Source organism: Phacochoerus africanus, chromosome 14 (genome assembly GCF_016906955.1).
Source record: "Phacochoerus africanus isolate WHEZ1 chromosome 14, ROS_Pafr_v1, whole genome shotgun sequence".
NCBI lineage: Eukaryota > Metazoa > Chordata > Mammalia > Artiodactyla > Suidae > Phacochoerus > Phacochoerus africanus.
Window position 1 is genome coordinate 47,423,168 of NC_062557.1, and position 26,450 is coordinate 47,449,617.

At 52.1% G+C, this 26,450-nt stretch overlaps 1 protein-coding gene across 7 annotated transcripts in view; it reads right to left on the reverse strand.

The window, feature by feature from the left end:
* Nucleotides 1-26,450, reverse strand: part of SLC43A2 (solute carrier family 43 member 2) — a 48,228-nt gene that overhangs the window by 10,888 nt on the left and 10,890 nt on the right. For 6 of the 7 annotated variants that reach the window (XM_047759243.1, XM_047759244.1, XM_047759242.1 and 3 more), the window contains 7 exons: nucleotides 23,935-23,990; nucleotides 23,075-23,151; nucleotides 6,362-6,454; nucleotides 4,354-4,487; nucleotides 4,065-4,267; nucleotides 3,599-3,745; nucleotides 769-907 (listed from right to left, as the gene is read on the reverse strand). In XM_047759243.1, coding sequence (XP_047615199.1) covers nucleotides 769-907; nucleotides 3,599-3,745; nucleotides 4,065-4,267; nucleotides 4,354-4,487; nucleotides 6,362-6,454; nucleotides 23,075-23,151; nucleotides 23,935-23,990 — 849 coding nt within the window. Of the gene's footprint in view, nucleotides 1-768; nucleotides 908-3,598; nucleotides 3,746-4,064; nucleotides 4,268-4,353; nucleotides 4,488-6,361; nucleotides 6,455-16,937; nucleotides 17,668-23,074; nucleotides 23,152-23,934; nucleotides 23,991-26,450 lie in introns of those variants that run through there. The other variant, XM_047759248.1, reaches the window with a different exon arrangement.

Below are 26,450 nucleotides of genomic sequence, written 5' to 3' on the forward strand. Positions count from 1 at the left end.
CTGAACCCATGGCATATGGAAGTTCCCAGGCTAGGGGTCGAATCAGACCTAAAGCTGCCAGCCTACACCACAGCCAGAGCAACTCGGGATCCAAGCCAAATCGGCGACCTACACCATGGCTCAAGGCAATGCTGGATCCTTAACCCACTGAGTGAGGGATCAAACCCACAACCTCATGGATGCTAGTTGGATTCGTTTCCGCTGCAGCACCAGGGGACTCCCGCGCGAGGTCTTAAAAGCAGAAGAGTCTGACGGCCGGGGTCTGCACAGACCTTTCTCTGGCTTCTCCCCTTCTCCCTTCACCCTGGTGCTTCCCCAGCTTTCACATACCCAAGACGTGCCATACAGAAGTGACAAACCAAAGCGTGCGCTCCGCTGAGCCAGTGCCAGGGCAGCTCTGAGCACAGCCCTCTCGCTTCTCCTGCTGACTTTTTTTTAGGGCCACTCCTGAGGCATATGGAGGTTCCCAGGCCAGGGGTTGAATCAGAGCTGTAGCTGCCGGCCTATGGCAGAGCCACAGCAACGCAGGATCCGAGCCGAGTCGGTGACCTACACCACAGCTCACAGCAATGCCGGATCCTTAACCCACGGAGCGAGGCCAGGCATTGAACCCGCAACCTCATGGAGCCTAGTTGGGTTTGTTAACCGCTGAGCCACGACAGGAACTCTTCCTGCTCCCTTTAAAACCTGCCCTCGAGCCTGCTGCTGCCTCACACCCTACCCGGTGGGCTTCCCCGTGGGGGGGCCGGGGCGGCCCTGCCTACGCACTGGTTGGGGTCTTTCTCCTCGGGCTCCTCAGAGGCGTCTTCACACTCTTTCAGCCTCCAGTCCATGATGTAGCCGATGACAGGGGCCGTGAGCAGGCAGAGCAGCTGGAGCACCCCAAAGATGGAGGTGTAGAGGCCCACTGAGGGAAAAGACAGCCTGCGTCACGGGGGCGCGGGAGCTGCGGGGAGAGGCTGGGGCGCGCGCTGGGCCGAGTCTGCGGCCCCCCAAGCCCTGCCCGGGTCTTCCCCAGACCCCCCTCTGATCCCTGTGGGTCACGAGGGCAGCCCGGAGAGCTTAACCTCTGAAATCAAAGCCAGAGCAAGGGGCAGGCCATCGTCTTCTTTGCTCCAACCCCCTCGCCTACTTCTAAGAAACAGCTAAAGAAATCCAGAATGTCACAACAGCCACCCCCAGAAGCCCCAGGAAGTCTCTGTGACTTGGGAACCACAAAATTACCAAGGACTGGGACAGAGGCTTTGTGTGTGACTGGCCATTAGTTTTCTGCCTCTAAACACACCAGGGAGGCACCATCCACAGGGGCTCTGACGTCAGGGCTCCCATCTTCAAAGAGCCTTAAGTTACGATGGGATTTTCTCATGCAAATAAAAGCTGAAAGCTGGCGCCCCACCCCCACCCCCCAGTTCTGGCCACTAGGGCAGGGCGGGCGGTCTGGAGTTCAAGGAGAGGCAGGAGAACAGACTGGCTGGGAGGGGATGCTGTGTGCTCCCCAACAAGGCCCTCGGGCTTACCGGTAGCCATCACTGCACCAAGAAAGCAAAAGTGAAAAAGCAGAGAGGAGGGGGGTTAGCAGCAGAAACGTCCAAGGCTGTGACCGAGTTGGGGCACCGGGACAGGCTAGCTCTGGGCCCAGGGCACAAGCTATTTCCCAGCAAGCCCCAATGCTCAGTGCACTGGGGGAGGCCGAGCTTGAGCCATGCTTCTGGGAGTGGAGGCGGGAGAGGACCCAGCAGGGGTGTGTGCTGACGTCTTCCTGTCTGCTGGGGCCTCAGTCATGTGCAGCTGGTGCCTTGTCACAGGCGGGCTGGTGAATCAGGACCGGGGTGCTTGCCGGGGACCGTGATGGGGAAGTGGCATGGGCGCAGAAGACCTGGCAGAAGCAGGGCCGCGTGTGTGTGTGTGTGTGTGTGTGTGTGGTCAGCACAACTGCTCACAGGAGCAGGATGGGGAAAACCGATGCCGTGTCAGCTGTGGACCGAATTTCCTGGCCCAACTTCCTCGACTTGAAATGAACTTTTTTAAAGTGGGAAACAATTGGAAAAAATGCCTCTTGGGCAGCAAACGATTTCTCAGAGTAAAAGGCCCTGACTCAGCAGCAGGGAAATTTGCCTTCCAAGGGCCAGTGAGGGCCTTTCTGTGTTCAGCGGGCTCTCCACCTCTCTAGGCCTGAGGGTTTTTACAACAGGGGCCATTTAGATATGATAAACCGGCTTTCCCCTAAGTGTGGGGCACAGATTTTAATGAATGGTACATAATAGCAGGGTTCCTGGGGTCCAAATTTAGGAAAAGATCATCGTACAAAACAAAGCTAAACCAGCAAACAAAAAAACCAAAGCTCAATAAGTTATTTTTTTCCCTCTCTTCCTGTTTGCTACACATTTTTGCAAAGACACATGATAGGGTTTCCCAATGTTGCCTTGGGTCCAAATCCCCATTTTCAGCACAGAACCAGCACTGTCTGTGCTCTTTTGTCATCTTTCCATTTGGTTAAGGCTGGGTTTCTTATTCTTTGTAAAAACTGTGTTTGAGGAGTTCCCGCTGTGGCATAATGGGATTGGCAGTGTCTCGGGAGGGCTGGGACTCGGATTCGATCCCTGGCCCCACACAGTGGGTTTTAAGGATCTGGTGTTGTCACAGCTTCAGCTCAGGTCTCAACTGCAGCTCGGATCGGATCCCTGGCCTGGGAGCTCCGTACGCCGCAGGGCAGCCAAAAAAGAAAAAACAAAAAAACGACTTGATTCTTAGGATATCTTCCCATGGGGAAAACAATTCAACCAACCAAAAGTTGCACACCCATGAGACTGCCAATAAAAAGGATTTACAGAACGTGTTTGTCCCGCTCAGGGATGACTAAAGCTGACTCAGCTCAGGCCCTGAGGAAGTACCGACTTTCTTTGTAGAATCAAAACCTCTAATCAGCTGAGGACCTTCTGTGCTCTTTTGGGAAAGTGGCATGTGAGTTATCAGTTCTGTTTACCAGAAGTAGCAAGCCTGGACTGGATTACACACACACACACACACACACACACACACACACACGCACGCACACGAGGAAGGCTGCCCTGGCCTTGCTTCCCAGTTCAGAGCACAGATCCCAGGGCAGGCCCAGGTGTCCCAGGCTCCAGCTGCAGCTGCCGGGCCCCCACCTCGGCCCCCAGCCCCTCCACGCACCGCCCCTGCGGTTTCCCGGAGGATTCCTGGCTTGGGGTTGGCCTGATCGGCTTTCAACAAGCTCTCAGGTGGAGACCGTGTTCTGGGCAGCGTTTTCATTTACAAACACCACGTCAGCCGTCCCCTCCGGCAACGAAAAACACTGTTCCGCCCAAACGCAGGCAGTTATTTGAGTCCCCCTCCCGCCTCAACCGGGAAACTCTGCAAGAACACTTGGGGCGGCTGTGAGGACGCGGCTCTGACAATCAGGCCCTTGGAGTCTGCCCTCTCCCGGCCCCACGGGGCCGGCCCGGCCCCGCCCGACACCCTCCAGCCGGCTGGGCAGCGGGCTTGACCTCAGGCGGGCGGGAGGGACCAGCCCTCCCCGGGGCGGGGCGGGGGCTCTCCCGGGGGCGGCACAACGGGGCCCGGGGCCACCTACCGATCTCCTGGTCGCCTTTGACCAGGAACTTGAGGATGTTGTTCATGGCGCCCATGTAGAAGATGAGGCGCAGCTGCGTCACGCACATGGTGACCAGGCTGAGCAGCAGGATCGGGCTGAACACGCTGTGCATGAACGAGGGGGCCGCTGCGGGGAGAAGGCGGGCACTCAGCAAGAACCCGGGGGCTGGGCACGGCGGGCGGAGGAGGCGGAGGGCACCGGGGCAGGAGCTGGGTCCCCGGTTGCAGGAGACAAGCCGGGCGGATCCCTGACCCTCTCTGAGCCTGGGTGGGTGGTGCCGCCCGCCCTTGGGGGATGAAGTGGGAATTAAGGAGACGGTGCCCGCAGCGCTCTCAGCCGGCACTGGTCCCCGCCACCGGGGCACGGCCACATCTGCCCTGGTGGCCCCCTCCACGTCGCCGGGGTTACGGGTGTGGGTGTGGGTGCAGACGCTCCTGCTGCGTACCTGCAGCCTCGGGCTGGCACTTGACCTCCAGGTCGACGGTGGACAGGCACAGCTTGTGGCCCTCCTGCAGCGCCGCCTGCTCCTTGGCGCTCCGCATGGAGCTGCCCACGCTGAGGCGGCGGCCCACCGTGGTCACCTGCTTGTAGAACTGCTTCCCTGTGATCTTGTGGTCAAAGCCCAGCCAGCTGAACTTGATTTTCACCCTGGAGGCCAAGGGAGAGTGTCTGTCAGCGCTGCCCGGGCCCCGGGCCGGGGCGGGGGGGTGGGAGCAGACGGCATGTCCACTTACGTGTAGTCCATGTCCTCTGGCCCCGGGAAGGGCTCCAGGGGCCAGTTAAAGAAGCAGTTGAGGAAAACCAGCCCGGAGCAGCCGGCCCAGGCCACGAGGATGACGATGAAGGAGGCACCAAAGTCATAGATGACCTGAGAGGCACAGGGGCGGGTGCGGGGCAGGGTGGAAGGCAGGGTTAGCGGAGGGCAGCAGGTAGGGGGCACCCGGCAGTCCTGCTCCCCCTGGGCTGAACTGCAAGGGGAGGTTGGCCCTGTGGGCCTGGGTGTTTGGTCATCAGACACCCTGTGTGCCAATAACGTCAGCTCGCCCTGGCACATCTTAACCCCCTGTGCCTCCAGCTTGGACCAAATCTCATCTCCTTGGGAGAGGCTGGCCCTGATCACCCATCACTGTCACATAGCCAGCTCAGCCCTGGCTGAGTTTGATTTCTTTCTTTTTTTTTATTCAGGGCTGCACCCACGGCATATGGAGGTTCCCAGGATAGGGGCCGCAGCCGCTGGCCTACGCCACGGTCACAGCAACTTGGGATCTGAGCCGCGTCTGCGACCTACTCCACAGCTCATGCCAACACTGGATCCTTAACCCACTGAGCGAGGCCAGGGATCAAATCCACGTGCTCATGGATCCTAGTTGGGTTCATTAACCGCTGAGCCATGACAGGAACTCCCGGAGTCTGATTTCTTGATTCATCTCCTTGTTCATTAGGAGTCCAGCTCCCTGAGAACAGGAACCTCTAGGACTGTCCACTTGTGAACACACGCTAGGTGTCCCCCAAATACTCAAGTAATGAACAGCTGGATACCTCACTTTGCTCCTCTGTGAAATGGGACCAGCACTGGCATGTACCCTCATGGTGCCAGGATGAGGGGGCTAAGCGGGTATGATCCTGGTAGAGGGCTCCTCATCAGGCCTGGCAGGTGGAAAACCCACCAAGCCTGTTACTGTCATTATTACTGTTTATTTCTAGCACAAGTGTCCCCAGAGTAGTGGCAGACAGCTGCCCAGCTCCCTGGGGAGGGGACCAGCAGTTAGATACGGAGAAGAGGAGGAGGAGCTTGTAGTTTCCTCTGTACTCGAGGATCCCCAAAACCCAGGGGATGGCTGGTCCCAGCTCTCCAAAAACCTGGATGCCCAGGTGGCTGGCCCTCCTCCCCCTCCTCTATTGCCTGACGCCCCCCGAACCTCAGGAACGGGAACTTATTTATTTATTTTAGGGCTGCACGTGTGGCACATGGAGGTTCCCAGGCCAGGGGTCCAATCAGAGCTACAGCTGCCGGCCTACACCACAGCCACAGCAATGCCAGATGCAAGCCACATCTGCGAGCTACACCACAGCTCACGGCTACACCAGATCCTTAACCCACTGAGCGAGGCCAGGGATCGAACCTGCATCCTCATGGATATTAGTCAGATTTGTTACTGCTGAGCCACAACGGGAACTCCTGGAAAGGAGATTTATTTGATGCTGGGGCCACAGCAGGGAGAAGCCCCCTCTGAAGCCCTTTCAGGAGCAACAGGATTTGCAGCAGGAACTGGGACTGATGGATGGTGAGTTGTTTGCTCCACCCTGACCCTGTGTGACTTCCATGGGCTCAGAATCCTGCCTGGGAGGGAAACAGCTGAACCAACTTGGCTGAGAGCAGCGCTCTGGCAATGGGGAGCAACAGCCCAACAGCAACAGACCTGGGGGTGGGGCGACTGGAGCTGGACTCAGACTGGGGACTGACACTCACCCCCATCCCCCACCAGCCTTGAAAGGCGAAGGCAGCCTGCAGCAGTCACACCTTGCAAGGCTGTGCTTGAATTTCCCACCCCCACCCCTCTGGCCCAGCGGGTTTCTCTTCCTACTTGGGCGGCAGGCGGGCACGGGCGGGGTGGCAGGTGCATCCTCCCAGGTGGGGGGGTGGGAGGGGAGGGCCCCAGCGCCCACAATGACTTCCCTCTTCAGCGAGGGTTGAAGGTGTCTTGGGAGAGGCCTCGGCACAGAGGCTATACACGCCCTCACCTTGACTCCCGGGAAGGTGACCGCCGAGGAGGCATAGGATCCAATCATCAAGGCAATAAACGTGGACCGAAGGTCACCGAACATGTTGGGCAGCTGAAAGACAAGAACAAGGAGACTTCTGTTGAGAGAAGGGCCAGGACGGATGAAGGAGGAGGGAGAGAGGCTGGCGTCGGGCACCTGCTCTCCCCCCTGTGTAATTTGCGGGGCCATCAGTCCAGGGTCATTACGGACGATTCGAAGTTCTCTCTCCCCAGACGGAGGCGGATAAAGGAAGGGGAGGCACTGCAGAACTTGGACTGCAGGCGTGAGGACAGAGCTGGTGGGCTTCCTGGCTGGTGAGCGGCCCTCTGCTCTGCTCCGGGACCAGGCCAGGGCACGAGGAGATGCACAAGGAGATGCCAGAGAGCGAAGACGGGAGCCTGAGGCCGCCCTCGGAGGCAGCGCGCCCGTTAAAAATAAGCATCTATTTGGGGATGAGAGTGTCATTTTATAAATAAAAATATCAGTGTCCCAGAAGGACCAGATGTCAGCCAAAGCTGCTTGTGGTTCTGGGAGGAGTAGGTCTCTGGAAGGTGCCCACGGGCATTGTCCAGCCCCAGGGGCCGACGACGTGGCTGGCCTGGGAGCCCAGCTTCGGAATTTCTAGGTGCAAGGAGGGCTTTCCCTTCGCCCCTGGAGATCAACGGCAAGAAAGGCTCAGGCTCTGCTCCCCACAGGCCATTCTTCCCACCTCCCAGCAGCTCCTTCTGGCCCCGTCCCCCGCCCCCGACCTCAAAGCTAAAACTCTCGGTGACTCCACACAGATCCAGGCATGGTAAACATGGCAAGACCCTCAGGGACTCCGACGTGGGGCAGGGTGCTTCCTCCCAAATGGCCAGGCTCGGCTTCTCTCGCCGACCTCAGGAGCGCTGAGAAAAGTCCCCATCCACAGCCACAGGGTCCCTGGCATTGACACCTGCTCTCTGGATCTGCCAGCCTGCTTCACTGAACTTGGGCTGTTTGCAGGGACCTAATCTATGTTCCTCTCTCCCCACCAGTCTGGAGTCATTTTGGGTTTCATCAAACATGGACCATGTCATATGAGGCTGCGGGGGAGCTAATCCACTGTTGCTGAACAGAGGCCCCACATCATTTCTGCTGCTTGTGATCACAATTAAAAATGAGGAAGGTATAAATCAACTATAAAAAAAATTTAAAAAACATTAAAAAAAAGAGGAAGGAACACCATCAAAATTTAAAATGTTTGCACTTCAAAGGGTACCAGCAAAAAAAAAAAAACAACAAAAAAAAACCAGGAGTTCCTGCTGTGGCACAGTGGGTTAGGAATTCAACTGCAGAGGCTTGGATTGCTGCGGGGGTGCAGGTTCGAACCCCAGGCCCATGCAATGGGTTAAAGGATCTGGTGTTGCTGCAGCTGAAGCTCAGATTCAGTCCCTAGCCTGGGAACTTATATATGCCATGGGTGTGGCCAAAAAAAAAAAAAAAGAAAAGACAGAGTTCCTGTAGTGGCTCAGTGGTTGATGAATCCAATTAGGTAGGAACCATGAGGCTGCAGGTTCGATCCCTGGCCTTGCTCAGTGGGTTAAGGATCCAGCGTTGCCGTGAGCTGTGGTGTAGGTTGCGGACGCAGCTCGGATACCGCAGTGCTGTGACTGTGGCATAAGCCAGCAGCTACAGCTCCAATTGGACCCCAGCCTGGGAACCTCCATATGCCACAGAAGCAGCCTTAGAAAAGGCAAAAAGACAAAAAAAAAAAAGACAGAAAAAAGGAAATTTTTACAAATCATTTATCTAATAAGGTTCCTGTATCTGGAATATATAAAGAACTCCTACAGCAAAGGAAACCCTAAACAAAACGAAAAGACAACCCACAGAATGGGAGAACATCTTTGCAAATGAATCAACTGACAAGGGATTAATCTCCAAAATTTATAAACACCTTCTGCAGCTCAATACCACAAAAACAAACAATCCCATCAAAAAATGGGCACAAGATCTAAACAGACAATTCTCCAAAGCAGACATACAGATGGCTGAAAAACACATGAAAAGATGTTCAACATCACTCATTATTAGAGAAATGCACATCAAAACCATGATGAGGTACCACCTTACACCAGCCAGAATGGCCATCATCCAAAAGTCTACAAACAGTAAGTGCTGGAGAGGGTGTGGAGGAAAAGGAACCCTAGCACACTGTTGGTGGGATTGTAAATTGGTGCAACCACTGTGGAAAGCAGGATGGAGATTCCTCAGAAAACTCAAAATAGAATGACCATTTGATCCAGCAATCCCACTCCTGGGCATCTATCCCAGAGAAAACCACGACTCGCAAAGACACATGTACTCCAGTGTTCACTGCAGCACTATTTGCAACAGCCAAGACATGGAAACAACCTAAATGTCCATCAACAGAGGGGGGGATAAAGAACATGTGGTATAGGAGTTCCCGTTGTGGCTCAGTGGTTAACAAATCCGACTAGGAACCAGGAGGTTGCAGGTTCGATCCCTGGCCTTGTTCAGTGGGTTAAGGATCCGGCGTTGCCGTGAGCTGTGGTGTAGGTTGCAGATGCAGCTCGGATCCCGTGTTGCTGTGGCTCCAGCATAGGCCGGCAGGCCGGCAGCTACAGCTCCGATTGGACCCCTAGCCTGGGAACCTCCATATGCCGTGGGAATGGCCTTAGAAAAGGCAAAAAAAAAAAAAAGACCAAAAAAAGAACATGTGGTACATACACACAATGGAATATCACTCAGCCATTAAAAGGAATGAAATACCGGCATTTTCAGCAACATGGATGGACCTAGAAATTATCATGCTAAGTGAAGGCAATCAGACAATGAGACACCAACATCAAATGCTTTCACTGACGTGTGGAATCTGAAAAAAGGACAGAATGAACTTCTTTGCAGAACAGATACTAACAGACTTTGAAAAACTTATGGTTTCCAAAGGAGACAGTTCGGGGGGTGGGGGGATGCGCCGGGGTTGTGGGATGGAAATCCTATAAAATTGGATTGGGATGATCACTGTACAACTATAAATGTAATAAATTCATTGAGTAATAAAAAAAATAAAAAAAAGAACTCCTACCACTCAATAATAAAAACAAATAACCATTTTTTAAATGGGCAAAAAAAAAAATAAAGGAGTTCCCAGGAGGCTTGGCAGGTTAAGTATCAAGCACTGTCAGTGCAGTGGCTTGGGTTGCTGCTGTGGCACAGGTTCAATCCCTGGCCCAGGAACTTTTGCATGCTGTGGGTGCAGCCAAAAAAAGAAAAAAAAAAAAGGAGTTCCCATCATGGCTCAGCAGAAATGGACGTGACTATCATTCATGAGGAGGCAGGTTTGATCCCTGGCCTCGCTCAGTGAGCTGTGGTGCAGGTTGCAGATATGTCTCAGATCTTGCATTGCTATGGCTGTGGGGTAGGCCAGCGGCTACAGTTCTGATTCAACCTCTAGCCTGGGAACCTCCATATGCCGTGGGTGTGGCCCTAAAGAGACAGAGAGAGAGAGAGAGAAAAAAAAAAAAGGCAAAGGCTTTGAACAGACATTTCTCCAAAGAAGATACACAAATGGCCGATAAGCAAATGAAAAGATACTCAGTATCACTAACAATAGAGAAATGCAAATCAAAGCCACAAAGAGATACGGCTTCATACCCCCTTGGATGGCTATAATAGAAACAAAAGATAAGGACAAATCAACAAATGTAGGTGAAGATATACAGGAATCAGAACCATCCTCCACTGCTGGCGGGATTGCAAAATGGAGCACAGCCACTTTGGAAAACAGTGTGGCAGTTCCAAGTGTTAAACACAGTTACCATCTGACCCGGAAATTTCACTCCTAGGGATACACCCAAAAGGAATGAACACATATGTCCATTCAAATACATGTCCATGAACATTCACAGCAGCATTCTTTATAAAACATGGAAACAACCTCCATGTCCATCAGTAGAAGACTGGATAAGCAAAATGTGTTATATCCATGCAATGGAATATTATTCAGCCATAAAAAAGAAGTACTGATACATGCTACATGGATAAACTTTGAAAACATTAGGCTGAGTGAAAGAAACTAATCACAAAAGGCCACATACGGTATGATTCCATTCATATGAAATGTCCAGAAGAGGCAAATTGATAGAGACAGAGAAGAGGTCAGGGGCTGCCAGGGCGGGGGTAGAGGAAGACGGAGGAAATGCTAAGAGGTACAGAGCGTGATCTGGGGTGATATGACTGATTCTGGGGATGACTGCATAACTGTGAACACACTAAAAACCACTGAATCGTTTACTTCAGGAGGATTGTGCGCTATAGGAATTGTGTCTCAATGTCACTGTTAAGAAAAAACAAAAACACCAAATAAACGTTATGAGGAGACTCGATATGTTTTGGGATCCCAGAATTGGAACGGAACATGAATAAATCTACAGTGCATGGCCAACAAAGCCATCCTAGCGCATGAGGCCAGGGCTTCCCAAAGAGGGTCAGAGGGAGGTAAGGGGCCTAGGGAAGCCCCGCCAGCAGAAGGAGAAAATGCGATGCACTCACGTACGCCCAGGCACACCCGACACCAAAGGTGCTCAGTCTTACTCTTTGCACACCTGCCTCCCAGGTATGCCACGGTCCAGAGGACACGCCTTGGTCCCTGAGCTCACATATTCACGCTGCCCCATGCTGGCTACTCCAGCAAGGCTGCCTTGCAGGCCAGGCATCTCTGGCCCCAGGGAGAATCCAAAGTTCTGCTTCTATGGAAGGAAGAAACTGTTCCCAGCCTGGGATGCCACTCCAGCCAGGGCGTGAGGGAAGAGGGGTCAAGCGGGCTTAAATCAAACCAGAAGAGCAGACGGAGAATAAGAGCCTGATGTGGAAAAGGCCACTCGGTGAAGAGTCGAGCCAGGATACACTTTCATTGTGACCGTCACCTCTGGGTACAAAGAGTGTCCCCACTTTTTTTCGTTGTTTTGTTTTGCTTTTTAGGGCTGTACCCGAGGCATGTGCAAGTTCCCAGGCTAGGGGTCACATCGGAGCTGCAGCTGCTGGTCTGCACCACAGCCACAGCCACACAGGGGCCAAGCCACACCTGCGACCTACACCACAGCTCACGACAAGGCCAGATTCCCCAGCCCACTGGATGAGGCCAGGGATCGAGCCTGCATCCTTATGGATACTAGTCAGGTTTGTTACCACTGAGCCACAACAAGAACTCCATGTCGCCGACTTTTTGACAAGGCGAGGGGACACTTGTGAAAAGCAGATAGTTTGCTAGCTGCACCCTTCCTTCCACCCTCACCCAAGCTAGAGGCCAACAGAACAGCAGGGGTTTGGGGCTAGCATGCAACTCTGACTTATCTTCTGGCGTCTTCTCCCCAGCACTGGATCCAGGCCAGGGAAGAACGAGAAGCTGGGGGAGGAGACCGACTTGACATCTGGCTCTGGATGAGACCCTTGCCCTCATGTCTGGACAAGGGCAGGAGCCTCCCAGCTGCCCTCCTTGCCTGGAACATTCTTTGCAACACCCTGAAAATTCTCCTCCCTAACGTGTTATTTTGGTCAGCGGCACCACTCCCAGGGAGTATGGAGCCTCGGGGCAAACCACACCACAGCCTTCCCACCAACGTGGACATCTCGTATTTTAAATTACGATTGTTTTTCCTGATTAGAAAAGCAATGCACGTCCACTATGAAACATCTGGAACCAAGTATACATAGAGAACGAAGTGAAAATTCCCCTGATTTAGCCATGTTACCATTTTGATATATTTCCCTTCAATCTTTTTCTTATAAAAGTTTCTAATAATTTTTAACCAAACTGGTTAAAAATTATTTTTAAAATAATATATACACGCTATATATTATTTTATAAACTTTTTCTTTTATGCTTGATACATTATAAATATTTTCTATAAATGTTTTTGAATTTAGGTTTTGTCCTTTTTTTTTTTTTTTCTTTAATCTTTTTAGGGCCGCACTCTCGGCATATGGTGGGTCCCAGACTAGGGGTCCACCACAGCCACAGCAATGCAAGATCCGAGCCCTATCTGCGACCTACAACCACAGCTCATGGCAATGCTGAATCCCTTTTTTTTTTGGTCTTTTTGCCTTTTCTAGGGCCACTCCTGCGGCATATGGAGGTTCCCAGGCTAGGGGTTGAATCGGAGCTGTAGCCTACACCACAGCCACAGCAACGAGGGATCCAAGCCGTGTCTGCGACCCACACCACAGTTCACGGCAACACTGGATCCTTAACCCACTGAGCAAGGCCAAGGATCGAACCTGCAACCTCATGGTTCCTAGTCGGATTCATTAACCACTGCACCACGACAGGAACTCCCGGCAATGCTGAATCCTTAACCCACTGAATGAGGCCAGGGATGGAACCTGCATCCTCATGGTCAGATTCGTTTTCGAGATGGGAACTACTCAAATTTAGTTTTCATCATAATTCCTAACAGGTGTCTGGTATTTCCTTATCTAGGTGGTTTATAATTTATGCAATAATTTCTCTGATGTTGGACCTCAGGTCCTTTTCAATTTTTTACCATAGGACTTCCCAGGTTATGAACAGACTAGTATCCATAAGGATGTAGGTTCAATCCCTGGCCTTGCTCAGTGGGTTAAGGATCCAGCGTTGCCGTGAGCTGTGGTGTAGTCTACAGATGCAGCTCGGATCTGGCATTGCTGTCACTCTGGCATAGGCTGGCAGCTTCAGCTCTAATTTGATCCCAGCCTGGGAACTTCCAAATGCTGCAGGTGCAGCTGTAAAAAGACCCAAAAAAAAAGTATAAATTTTTTATCATAAATAACTCTTTTATTATGAATATTCGGTTTTTTTTGGTTTTTTTTTTGTCTTTTTAGGGCTGCACCCATGGCATATGGAAGTTCCCAGGCTAGGCGTCAAACTGGAGCTACAGCTGCTGGCCTAGGCTACAGTCACAGCTATGCCAGCTCCAAGCCAAGTCTTTGACCTACACCATAGCTCACAGCAACGCTGGATCCTTAACCCTCTGAGTGAGGCCAGGGATCGAACCCGAAAACTTATGGTTCCTAGTTGGATTTGTTTCCGCTGTGCCACGACAAGAACTTCCTTTTACGAATTCGTGAAGATAAACATGTGCATATAGCTATTATTCCCTTAAGGTAAAGTCCCCAAAGTAGAGTCATTTGGCAAAAGGGAAAACACATTTAAAAATTTTTGTGATACTCCGTGCCAAACTGCCTCTCAGAAAACTTACACCAATCGATACTCCCACCAGCAGCGTAGCAGTGTTCATTCAGTGCAGCCACTCCCCTATTTAATATTTGCCACTTCACCAATACTCTTGAGTTTTTTGTTTTTTGGGTTTTTTTTGTCTTTTAGGGCTGCACTGGTGGCATATGGGAGGCTCCCAGGCTAGGGGTCGATTGGAGCTGTAGCCGCTGGCCTATGCCAGAGTGACAGCAATGCCAGATCCGAGCTGTGTCTGCAACCTATGCCACGGCTCACAGCAACACCGGATCCTTAACCCACTGAGTGAGGCCAGGGATTGAACCCACGTCCTGATGGATGTTAGTCGGGTTCATTAACCACTGAGTCATAATGGCAACTCCACTCTTGTGTTTAAATCTCTTTCGTGTGTATATGGATGAAACGCATCCATGCCTGTTATTTGCTTCAAAATAATCTAGATGATAGGTGGAGGCAGAAATGGAGCAAGATTGGTATGAGTTGACAACTGTTAGGTTACAAGTTGGGTACCTGGGGTTCACTATACTACTCTAATACCATGTACATTTAAATTTTTCCATGATTAAAAAAAGAAAGTGAAAAAAAATGTACCTTTATTGCTTACTAATGACTTGGAACATTTTTTTCTTTGCCGCACCTGCAGCATGTGGAAGTTCCCGGGTCAGGGACTGAACCTGAGCCATGTCATCGACCCAAGCTGCAGTGACAGTGCCAGATCCTTAACCCACTGCACTGCAAAATAACTCCATGGAGTTCCCGTTGTGGTTCAGCAGAAATGAATCTGACTAGTATCCATGAGGACGCAGGTTCAATTCCTAGCCTCGCTTAGTGGATTAAGGATCCAGCATTGCCATAAACTGTGGTGTGGGTCACAGACGTGGCTCAGATTCAGCGTTGCTGTGGTGTAGGCTGGCAGCTACAGCTCTGATTCAACCCCTAGCCTGGGAACGTCCATGTGCCCTGGGTGTGGCCCTAAAAAAGCGGACAAAAAAAAAAAAAAGAAAAAAAGAACTCTATGAACATTCTTCTTCTATAATCTTAAAAATCAGTCATGAGGATGTGAACTGGTTCATATTGATTAGACATAAGCTCTTTACATATTAATGGCCACCACAAGGTATCTATATACTCTAGGCATGTTTTCCTAGTTTGTCCTTTAACTTCTTAGTTCATGGTGGTTTTCTTTTTTTCTCTTTTTAACCAATGTACGTGTTTGAAAGGTAGTCAAAGCTTTTGGGGACTACCTAACATTGTGTCAGATGAAATCTCTCCTTGAAAACAACATCAAGGATGACCTTGATCAGTGAACTCAAAGCATAAACATCCTGGCAGCAGTCAATGTTTGGTCACAAAATAGCAAGCCCAGGAGAACAGGTTTCCCTGGGGGCAGTCATTATTTTTCAGATGTTAATACTAATCCTGTTTTATCCTTTAAGCCACTTCCTTCCCTTCCGCCCGAAGCTGTCAGGCCTGCCAGAGGAAATTTCCTCATGTGCTGTGCCCAGGAACAGCAGGATCAGAGGATTTTTCCTCATTATTAAGTTAGAATATACAATAATGTAATATAGTTATGTTAATATATTAAGTATTATAGCATTATTATTAGAACGGCAGCTATTACCATCTTTAAAACCCTCAAAACATCCTTACCAAGTAGGTGTCACTTACGACCCTCACTTAATGGTACAAAACGTTAGGATTAGAAAAGTCAAGGGACTCTCTCAAGCTGGAAAGGGTCAAATTCGGGATTCACAACAGGTCAGGCTTCTGTGACAGCCACTGGGCTTCTCCGCCTCTTAGAAAACTCACAGGGCCCCTGAGAGGGGATCAAGGCAGTTACCCTCACCTCTCACCCCTCTTTGTGTTCCTTCTTAATCATTCTCTTTCTCTCTCCACTAGAGATTTCTTACATCCCTTCCGATGCTCCTTTTATTTTATTTTTATTTATTTATTTACATATTTTTTGCTTTTTAGGGCTGCACCCATGGCACATGGAGGTTTCCGGGCTAGGGGACCAATCGGAGCTGTAGCTGCCAGCCTACACCACAGCCACAGCAACACCAGATCCGAGCCCTATCTGCAACCTACACCCCAGCTCACGGCAACGCCAGATCCTTACCCCACTGAGCGAGGCCAGGGATCAAACTCGCAACCTCATGGTTCCTAGTCGGATTTGTTGCCGCTGAGCCACGACAGGAACTCCCCGATGCGTCTGCCCCTCTCTCTCCCCTTGGCCACCCTCCCCACAGTCCAGGGCCACACTGTCAGATGGACCTGCATTTGGCTGTGGACCCTCTCCTGTTTCATCCTGTGCCTGAGTCTCCTCCCCCACCGGCCTCCACACACCCTCCCTCTCTCTTCTGCCTCCACCCAACCTCAGCTGCACATAAAGGCCACTCAGAAGTCCTGAGGATGGAGGGAGTGACGGCTGAGGACTGAGCAGAGCGCCCCAGTGCCAGCCCGAGGGCCGCGCAGAGAGGGAAGGACGAGGTCTGCTGCCAAGTGGGAAGCTGGAGCCGAGCTGCAGCCAGATGCCAGGAAAACACTCAGCAGAGGTGGCTTCCTGCCTCTGGGTTTCACAACTGCACTGGCAGGTGGGGGGCCCGGGCCCCCTCCCCGGGCTCTGACGCTTCTCAGCACCGCGGCTGCTGCCTCCGGGAGGATAGGGGCTGGAGTGGGCTCAGCCGGGCAGAACCCACCCTCTGCGCTGGCCCCGCTGCTCACACGGGGATGCCATCCCCGCGTGAGCCGGTGGTGACTCATTCTCTCAGCCCCTGAGCTGCACTGTAAACAGGCTGTGTGACCTTCCCCGAGGGGAAAACAGCAGCTGCAGAGGCCCCTCCCCTGGAGTGCTGGCTGCGGCACACAGCTACTGGACAAGAACCACCAGACGCCTAGGCTCCAGGATGACCCTCTTCGAGAGGTCTCTACTCCCAGGGGCCCCCAGACAGGCCTTGGGCTTGCTGGCGGGCAGGGACCGAAGGGCCACTGTGCAGCCACCTGGTACTGGCTTTCCGAATCAGTGACTTCTTGAGCCCACCAGCTGGGGGCACCCCGTGGCCCCCAGGGAGATGCCGTGTGCCTCCCACGTCCAGGCTGGCATGCTGGCCCCAGGCCCCCCCCCCCAGAGCTGAGCCTTGTCCTTAGGTGTCTCTGCGCAACCTGCCCAGGCCCGGATCCAGGTACCAGCATGGACAAGTGGACTCAGCAAAGCTGGGTTATTTTCTAGCCCCCCCGACCTGCAAGCACACACTGTCAGGAGAAGGTCCTTGTGGCCCCCTCCCCACTTCACCGCTGAACGGGTGGGGAGGGGGGCTCTACTCGCTCGGCCACGTCACTCACCTTCCCGGCCAGGTCCAGCCCTGCCAACGCCCCCACTACACGTTCCATCCACCCCAGAACGCATCACGTGCCAGGACAACGCCGCCAGGCGGAACTCTCTGGTGGGAGAATTTTTCCCAGGCTGATGGCGATCAGGTGACCGACGGCTTTGGGTTCTCAAGGCACAGAACAGAAACGAGAGGTGGAAACGGCTCCGGGCAACGGGAGGGCCCTGCTCACCTGGCACCTGGGGTGCCTGGCGTGCTGAGGGGACCCTCCTGGCTGTAGAGACGGGTTAGCTGAGCAGAAACGCTGAACCCCCCCACTGCTGTCCCCTGGGGGGGCATCTGCTTCACTGCTGTACCCGGAATCCTTCCGCTCCCCGCCTCTCAGGTATCCGGAGGGGGATATTTACTCTGTTCTCTGCAAACACAGATCCCGGCACCCATGGGATCGTTTCTTGCTCGGGTTCAAAGTGAAGACTTCGGTGAGTCCACAAGGAAAAGCCCAGCGAAATTTCTCATTAAGGAGCCGGGCAACATTTTATAACCACTCTTCCGGGAGGGTTTTCGCTCAGGACTCCCCGGGCCGCCCACGCTGACGGCGCTCGGAGTAATGAAGTGGAAAAGACAGGCTCACAGTGTTGGCGGCATCTGCTCCCATCTCTCAGCAACCCCGGCCCCGGACAGTCGGGTGGCGGCCCCGAGACGCTGCCTCGGCCGCCAGCCGGTGTTTTCCTCCAGCCGATGAAGCGAGTTAAAGAGCTGTACAAATGCAAGGCATTGAGCAAACAGACCAGAGCGGGTGCTGTCCAGATGTCCGGGGCGGGGGAGGCTGAGGCCAGGCACCTCGGGGTGCGCCCTGCACCACCCAGCGCCCTCCTCCTCCGAGGGGGTCACGTCGCCCGCGGCCTCAGCAGCAGGGACCTAGGAAAGCCAGGTGGAGCCACCAGGCAGCCCACCTGGCAGGGGATCCAGCCTCCGTGCTAGGGGACAGCATCACCCACAAGCACACACCCTTCGGACTCTGCACGGAGGCCTACAGGCCTGTGGGGGGGGGAGGCATTCTGCCAACTTGGAGCCCCCTCCCCACCAACAGGGATAACAGCTCAGTCCCTGGTCATTCTTATTTATATCACAGCCCATGCAACAAAAAACCCTTTGGGACTCAGAAAGTCCCCAAATGAAGGTTTCCCTGGCAACACAGTCCCCCCAGATTCCCAGGTTATCACACACAGTGATTCTCCACGGCCCCTGAGCTATTCTGGAGAGTTGATTTAGGAAGCTCCCAAAGGCAACCCTGAAGGCTCCTTTGTCCCCCACATTAGAACATGGGTGGGAAACACAAACAGAAAGTGCCATTGTGCTGCTAGCTCGGCATCTCCGCAAGCCGATCCTGACAGTTCTGCTTTTTAAAGGCCTGGGCTGTGTCAGGATGAGATTCAGCGCTGCTCCGCAGACGCCACAGCCAGCGCAAGAGCTCCAGCCCTGCCCTCGCTGACCTGCTTCGCATGCCCATTTTGGGGTCTGTTCTGGAAAGGAGCGGCCACCCGAGCCCTTATCTGAGGCCTCACGGGACAAAGGAACACCCAAAGAGGTCCTTTGGGCCGGGGGCAGCAGAGAAGGAAAGAGATGACACACAACGTGTTTAGGAGTTCCCATCGCGGTTCAGCGGAAATGAATCCGACCAGGATCCGTGAGGTCGCAGGTTCCATCACTGGCCTCACTCAGTGTGTTGGGGATCAGGCGTGGCTGTGACTGTGGCCTAGGCAGCTACAGCTCCAATTCAACCCCTAGCCTGGGAACTTTCAAATGCCATGAGGGCAGCCCTTATATATATAGGGCGTCAAGCCATGTAACTAGATGGGGGGTCGGCTGGGGGCAGGTGTGGGGGGTGCCAGCCCCTGCCTAACAACAGGGAATAGTGATGGAGCAGCTTCGAGGTGTCTCTAGACCAAAGGTTGTCCGACTTTCTGTAAAAGGCTAGAGAGTAACTACTTGAGGTTTGCAGACCATGTGGTCTACAACTCCTTCCCTCTGCTGTCACAGCACAAGAAAAACCAGAGGGAGCGGCTCTGTGCCAGGAAAACTTTGTTTGCAGAAACCTGCAAGGATCTGGATGCGGCCTGGGGGCAGCAGGTTGCTGACTTCTCCTCTAGACCCAACAATGGGGACCTTAGAGGACAAGCCACTAGGCTCCTCTAAAGAGATCTCGGCTAACCAAACGCTTCGGGTGATGATCAGCTTTCTTGCCTGGTCAGGCCCTGGCCCCCCTGTGGGACACTGAGCAGCTCATAGGCACTCCCGCTGCAGAGCGTTTGGCCTTCACACAGACCTGCTGGAGGCTGATGGACGCAACGGACCCAGCCCTAGAAAAACACACCTGTGTGGCACATGCATGTACACGCACACCCACACCCACACAACCTGCTTGCACAGAATCTCAAGGAAGTGGCCGGCCCTCCTGAAGCTTATTAACGGATCACCGAGAGGTCTCTAAACCCCAGAGCAAGACCCCCTGCTCACTTAGACAGAGAACTGATTTTTCTGTATAGGAAAGAACTCTCACAAAACACTCGAGAGAGAGAGAAAGAGAGAAACAACCCTGTACAAACAACACAGAGAAATAATTGCAGAAGAAATGCAAAAAAAAAAAAAAAGTGGCAAAAAGATATTCCATCTCACTACCAATTACAGAAAAAAAATCAGAGTCTATCCTTTTTGACCAGGTCAGATTGGCTAACACTTACAAGACAATGGCAGGGCACGGGAAGGGCTGTGGAGCCAAACCTCCCAGACCTGCTGGAAAGCCAGCATCCACGTAGAACCTTGTGGGAAGACCATTTGGCCATCTTATATTAAAATTACAAACATGCTGATCCTGGGGCCCAGCCATCCTACTTCCAGGAATTTATTTTACAGAAATATATGTACAAGGATGTTCACCCCGGCAGTATCATAAATCAGAAAAATTGGAAACCAACCCAAAAGTCCATTAGCAGGAAACCAGTTAAATAAATGATGGTACATCTCTATTACAGAATGACATGGAACTGCTGAATGATGAGGCCACTCTCTAGAGTTTAAAATAATAAGGTAGATTTCCAAGGACTGACAAGATAAGATATAAAAGATACACTGTTAGGTGAAAAACAAGCAAGTTGTAACAGGATTTCTTTTAAAGAGAGTAACATTCCTTTATGCTGTTTTTTGCTTTTTTGTTTTTCTTTTGTTTTTCTTTTAATACGGAAGAGCTACATGCTAAACTGATGAAGTTGGGCTCACAGAACCTCATGGTGCACATTTTATATTTCTTAAACAGCGACTTTTCAAAATAAAACCTTTGTGTTGGGACTTCCCATCATGGCGCAGTGGTTAATGAATCCAACTAGGAACCATGAGGTTGCGGTTCGATCCCTGCCCTTGCTCAGTGGGTTAATGATCCGGCATTGCCGTGGGCTATGGTGTAGGTTGCAGATGCGGCTCAGATCCCACGTTGCTGTGGCTATGGTGTAGGCCGGTGGCTACAGCTCCGATTGGACCCCTAGCCTGGGAACCTCCATATGCCGCGGGAGCGGCCCAAGAAATGGCAAAAAGACAAAAGACAAAAAACAAAAACAAAAACCTTTTTGTTGTATCATCATAGGAAAAGAAAGGAAAATGCATCCTTATAGGCCTACGAGCCTTCCCTAAAGGTTTCTTGGACAAAAGCTATGAACTCATTTTAAAGACATTCTTAAAGGGGATTCGTGGGCTAGTGTTTTTCATCTATTTGCCTTGGGCTTTACTACAATAAAGCCTCTTTCTGTATTTCAGAGCATAAACTCCTGAAGTTCAAGGACAAACTCTTTTATCCTGAAATTCAGAACTGTCATGACATAGGCCTGGGGTGGCTCAAAAATGGGGGTGATGCCCGATTTTTATTCTTCCTTTTGATGAAAGAGTTAGTGGGTGTTCACACAGTCAAAACACAAAGAGAACTGTGCCTCCTGCTTCGCAAAACACACAACTTAGTGGAACTGGTATCGTTTGACAGTTCTTTTTTATTTTATTTTATTGGTCTTTTTGCTATTTCTTTGGGCCGCTCCCGCGGCATATGGAGGTTCCCAGGCTAGGGGTCTAATCGGAGCCGTAGCCACCGGCCTACCAGAGCCACAGCAACGCGGGATCCGAGCCGCGTCTGCGACCTACACCACAGCTCACGGCAACGCCGGATTGTTAACCCACTGAGCAAGGGCAGGGACCGAACCCGCCACCTCATGGTTCCTAGTCGGATTCGTTAACCACTGCGCCACGACAGGAACTCCTCGTTTGACAGTTCTAACTTATTTCTTACAGTTCTAACTTTGTTTTTCCCTGGGAACTTGAGAGGGAGGGCGATACATGTGTTGTTTAAAAATGTACCTTTAAAAATACAAACATAAAAATGCAAAAAAGAAGTTCCCGTCATGGCTCAGCGGTTTGTGAACCCGACTAGCATCCACGAGGACGTGGGTTCGATTCCTGGCCTCATTCAGTGGGTTAAGGATCTGTGTCACTGTGAGCTGTGGTGTGGGTCACAGACACGGCCCGGATCCCATGTTGCTGTGGCTGTGACGTAGGCCAACGGCTACAGCTCCAATTCGACCCCTAGCCTGGGAATTTCCATATGCCACAGGTGCAGCCCTAAAAAAAAAAAAAAAGAAAAAGAAAAGACCCCCTCAAAAAGCAAAAAAGAGTTCAAAGTAAATCTCCTTCATACCACCAGGAGCAAAGTGACAAAATACACGTGTCCCCCACACCCCAAACACACGGCCCCTGCCAAGCCTTTCTCACCCAACACCTGATACTGAGCATTTCATTTCCATGGACCCAGACCCAGGCAGCTGATCCTCCCCACAGGACCAAGTTAACGAGGCCAAGCACAGAAAGGGTGAGCAGAAAAGGCACTGGGCCGAGCCTGGCCTCTGGCTCACAGCCTGCAGGCAAGGAGTCACAGAGATGTCAGGACCTCGTCCAGCTCCTTAACAAGAAGACCAGCAAGTCCAGGACTCCGGCGAAGCTAAACAAAGGCCCCTGGACAGCATGACTCCTGACTCACGGTGGAAAGAGAAAGCAAAAGCCGTGCACGGCAAAGAGTGTTGGGAGGAGAGTTCCCACTGTGGCACGGGTCACTGCAGAGGCGTGGGATCGATCCCTGGCAAGGCACAGTGCGTTAAGGACCTGGTGTTGCGGCAGCCGTGGCAGAGGTCGCAGCTGCAGCTTGGATTCAGTGTCCGGCCTAGGAACCTCCACATCCCATGGGTGCAGCCAAAAAATAAATGAAAGTGTTGGGAGACACTGCATCATAAAAACTTTCTCAAGGGGAAAGTGAGGTCGGCCCGACCTTCCTGTTGGACAGAGACATTTCTCTGAAAGCCTAGTGTTCTCGCTTCTTTCCTAAGGGCCAGCTCTGAAAGGCACACCTGCCTGGCCAGGTAAGCCTGCAGAGAGTTCCCCGCTTCCTCCTGGGGAAGACTTTTTTTGGCCTGCTTTGACTTTCTTTCAACCCGCACCTTCCTGCCGCTTCTCCTAGTTCTAAAAAAAGAGCACAGGTTTTGGCATTCTGATGTTTCTAGAAGAGCATTCGCAGCATCCCCAGAAAGCATCTCTCTCTCGGGAAGGGCTTCCTGTGCCGCGCATTTAGCAAACCAAGCAGAGGGCCAGTTTGTGTCCCCTTGGAGTGTTTCGTTCAGTTCTGAACAAAGCCACGGTTAGGGGACTGATTTCAAGGAACCTGTGTTTTTAGGTTGCCCTGTAGCCAGAGCTGCCTTAGAAGAGAGACTAGAAAGTGGGTGGTAGTGGTTTTCCCCCTCCCTGCTCCTGTCTCTGGGCCCAAGGCTAGTGAGCTGGCTTCCTCAGCGCCTAAGTCAAGGTCAGGGGCGGGGGGGGGGGTGCAGAGGACGGGGCCCTCTGAGAGCCGAGCTCTGCTGCCATCAAGTGTGCCTGCAGGGCCTCCCCAGCTCACGAAGCCCCAGCTGCCTCCACTGCCCTGACTTTCCCACCAGCAACCCTCTACTGCTCGGGATGCAGGCAGACACAGGCGAGTGGAAGGCAAGGGAATGGAAGCCAGTAAGAGCTGCTTCAAATTCGCAACAAGAGGACGGAACGAGAGATGGTCTTTCAACAACTGATACTTACTGTCAACGAGGTAAAAGTCATGCACATCCCACCAAAGCCATTCAGAGCCAGGGCGATGAAGATGAGCACAGAGAGGGCTGGAAGGAAGCAGAAACCTCATGAGTGGGGACCTCAGCCGAGCGCCAGGGCAGCCGCGGCCGGACCCAGTGCCCAGCGAGGAGCCAGCTCCAAGCAAATGCGGCCAAGTGACTGCCCAGCCATCAGTCACTTCGTGGGACCCCTGGGGAGCTGGACCAGTTCTTCCTCATCCTCCTCTGGCCTGTTTTAGGGAGCCTGGGCTCTTACCAAAGGTGCATCCCTGTCCTTTCTCCACTGACCTTAACGGTAAGGAGAGAGGCCTCAAGAAGCCACTTCACTGAAACCAAAAACGCAGGTACCCCCCACCCCCAAATGAGGAGATGAGCCCAGAGGAGATTTTGGCTTTTGTTCTACAAGTCCCTGAAGCATAAGCTCTACCTGAACAGGGCTGGGGACCAGGTGGCTTCTAAGCCATCCTTAAAGTGCTGGCCTGGGCTGCCTCAAGGTGTTCAGCTCATGACCTTTGCACACACCCTGGCAGCTTGGCCTGGTTCTCAGGTTGGCATCGATGAGGCCATGGGGACTGGCCCGGCTCGGCTGTGAGATGGGAGTTTCACCACCCCCGCCCCGGGAGCTTCTCTCGGGCACCTGACTGGGCCGATTATTCTCTTACCCAGACACCCGTCTGAGCTCAGTCACTGGGTAAAGGCCAATAGGTGTCCCGCTAACTTGAGCAGGGAGTACCAGGCCTGGCCCAGCGTCCCAGAGCTGGTGGCCTGCCGGCCCCTCTGGACGTTCTCTCCCCAGCACCTGACAGAGGAGTAGAGGAAAAGCAGACTCACAGCTGGGGTTACTCGCTCCGTATGCAATCAGCAAGCAGGAGACGGCAAAGCAGGCACTAAAAAGAGAAGAAAGAGTGCGTTAGTTATTGTCAACGCTGTTTATTTGCGGGTGTTTGCTTTCAGAAAATTTACACTTAATTTAACAATTCTCAAAAAAAGCAAAAACAATTCTAAGGTATATAATTGGCTCCATTTTATTGATAAGAATAAAACTCAAGGAGTTCCTGTCGTGGCTCAGTGGTTAGCAAATCCGACTAGGAACCATGAGGTTGCGGGTTCGATCCCTGGCCTTGCTCCGTGGGTTAAGGATCCGGCGTTGCCACGAGCTGTGGTGTACATTGCAGACGTGGCTCTGGCGTAGGCCAGCAGCTACAGCTCTGATTCGACCCCTAGCCTGGGAACCTCCATATGCCAAGGGAAGTGGCCCTAGAGAAAGCAAAAAGAACACACACAAAAAAAAGAATAAAACTCAAAATAATAATAATGATGATAATAATAGTAATAAAAGAGAGAATTAAATCCTCCAAGGTCTCCCAGCCAGCAGGTGGCTAAGCTGGAATTCAAGGCCAAAGCCAGATCTGGTGAACATCACGTGCACAGTCCCCTCCATTCTCCAGACCAGGGAGGGCCAAGGCTGTGACGGGACCAAGGGCACACTCCGTCTTCCAGGCTCCTGTGCCTGCTCAGCCAGGGGTGGACCGAGCACCACAGAGCAGCAGGAGATGGGCGGCAGCCTCCAAACCCCCTCTACTGGGCTCTACCCTGAGAACCAGGTCCTTGTAAGCTCTAAAGAATGAATGACACTGTTTCCCCCCACATACCCCAATTCCCTGCAGGGTTACAAGTCTTGCTCATTGCAAACCTCCACCCTGCACGATGCTCACTCCCAATGGGACTGGCTTGGAAGGACCTTGGCCAGAGAGGGCCAGCTGTTTGGGCTGACCCTGAGACTGGCAGACTAGAGCTTTAAAGACCAGGAACAGGAGCTCAGTGGAAACAAATCTGACTAGCATCCATGAGGATGCAGGTTCCATCCCCGGCCTCGCTCAGTGGGTTAAGGATCCGGCATTGCCGTGAGCTGTGGTGTTGGTCAAAGATACGGCTCGAATCTAGTGTTGGTGTGGCTGTGACATAGGCCAGTGGCTACTGTCCTGACTTGACCCCCTAGCCTGGGAACCTCCATGTGCCACAGACATAGCCCTAAAAAAGCAAAAAGCAAAAAAAAAAAAGACTTGAAACACATCCCAGGAGGTGCATGAGATGACCCACTGAGATGACAGGGGTAGGGAAATGCTATTTTACAATTTTAGAAATTTTATTTTATTTTTTTAGGGCTGCACCTGCAGCATATGGAGGTTCCCAGGCTATGGGTCTAATCAGAGCTGAAGCCGCCAACCTATACCACGGCCACAGCAACGCAGGATCTGAGCTGCGTCTGAGACCTACACCACAGCTCATGGTAATGCCAGATCCTTAACCCACTGAGTGAGCCCAGGGATCGAACCTGCAACCTCATGGTTTCTAGTTGGATTCATTTCTGCTGTGCCACAAAGGGAACTCCTAATTTTAGAAATTTTATAATTTTCTATTTCACATTTTTAAACCTCAGCCGCTTTAGTTTTTTTGTAGAAGCATCATAAAGCCCATAAAACACTATATGAGGTGATGGATGTTCAGGAGACACTGTGTTCATTTCACGATGTGTCAGATCATTATCCTTCGCACCTTAGCTTCTTTTTTTTTTTTTTTTTGGTCTTTTTGCCATTTCTAGGGCCGCTCCTGTGGCATATGGAGGTTCCCAGGCTAGGGGTCTAATCGGAGCTGTAGCCACTGGCCTACACCAGAGCCACAGCAACACCAGATCCCAGCCACGTCTGCAACCTACACCACAGCTCACGGCAACGCCAGATCCTTAACCCACGGAGCAAGGCCAGGGATCGAACCCGCACCCTCATGATTCCTAGTCAGATTCGTTAACCACTGAGCCACAACGGGAACTCCCTTGGCACCTTAGTCTTACATGAGGCTACACCTCAATTACATCACAATAAAGCCAGAAGAAAAAAAGCACATAAAATTTTAAGAATAATCTATGTGTGTATTATTTATAATTCCTTGTGCTTATTATAGTAGAGGTATGTATTCAAAATCCTTTTTCTAATGGAGATGTAAGGGCCACACTCACGGCACATGGAAGTTTCCAGGCTAGGGCTCAAATTGGGATCTGAGCCACTTCTCAACCTACACCACAGCTCATGGCAGTGTTGGATCTTTAACCCACTGAGCGAGGCCAGGGATCAAACCTACAACCTCATGGACACTAATTAGGTTCATTCCCACTAAGCCACAATGGGAACTTCCAAAACCAATGTTCTTTTTTTTTTTTTTTTTTGCTTTTTAGGGCCATATTCGAGGCATATGGAGGTTCCCAGGCTAGGAGTCAAATTGGAGCTACAGCTGCTGGCCTACACCACAACCACAGCAATGTGGGATCTGAGCCACGTCTACGACCTACA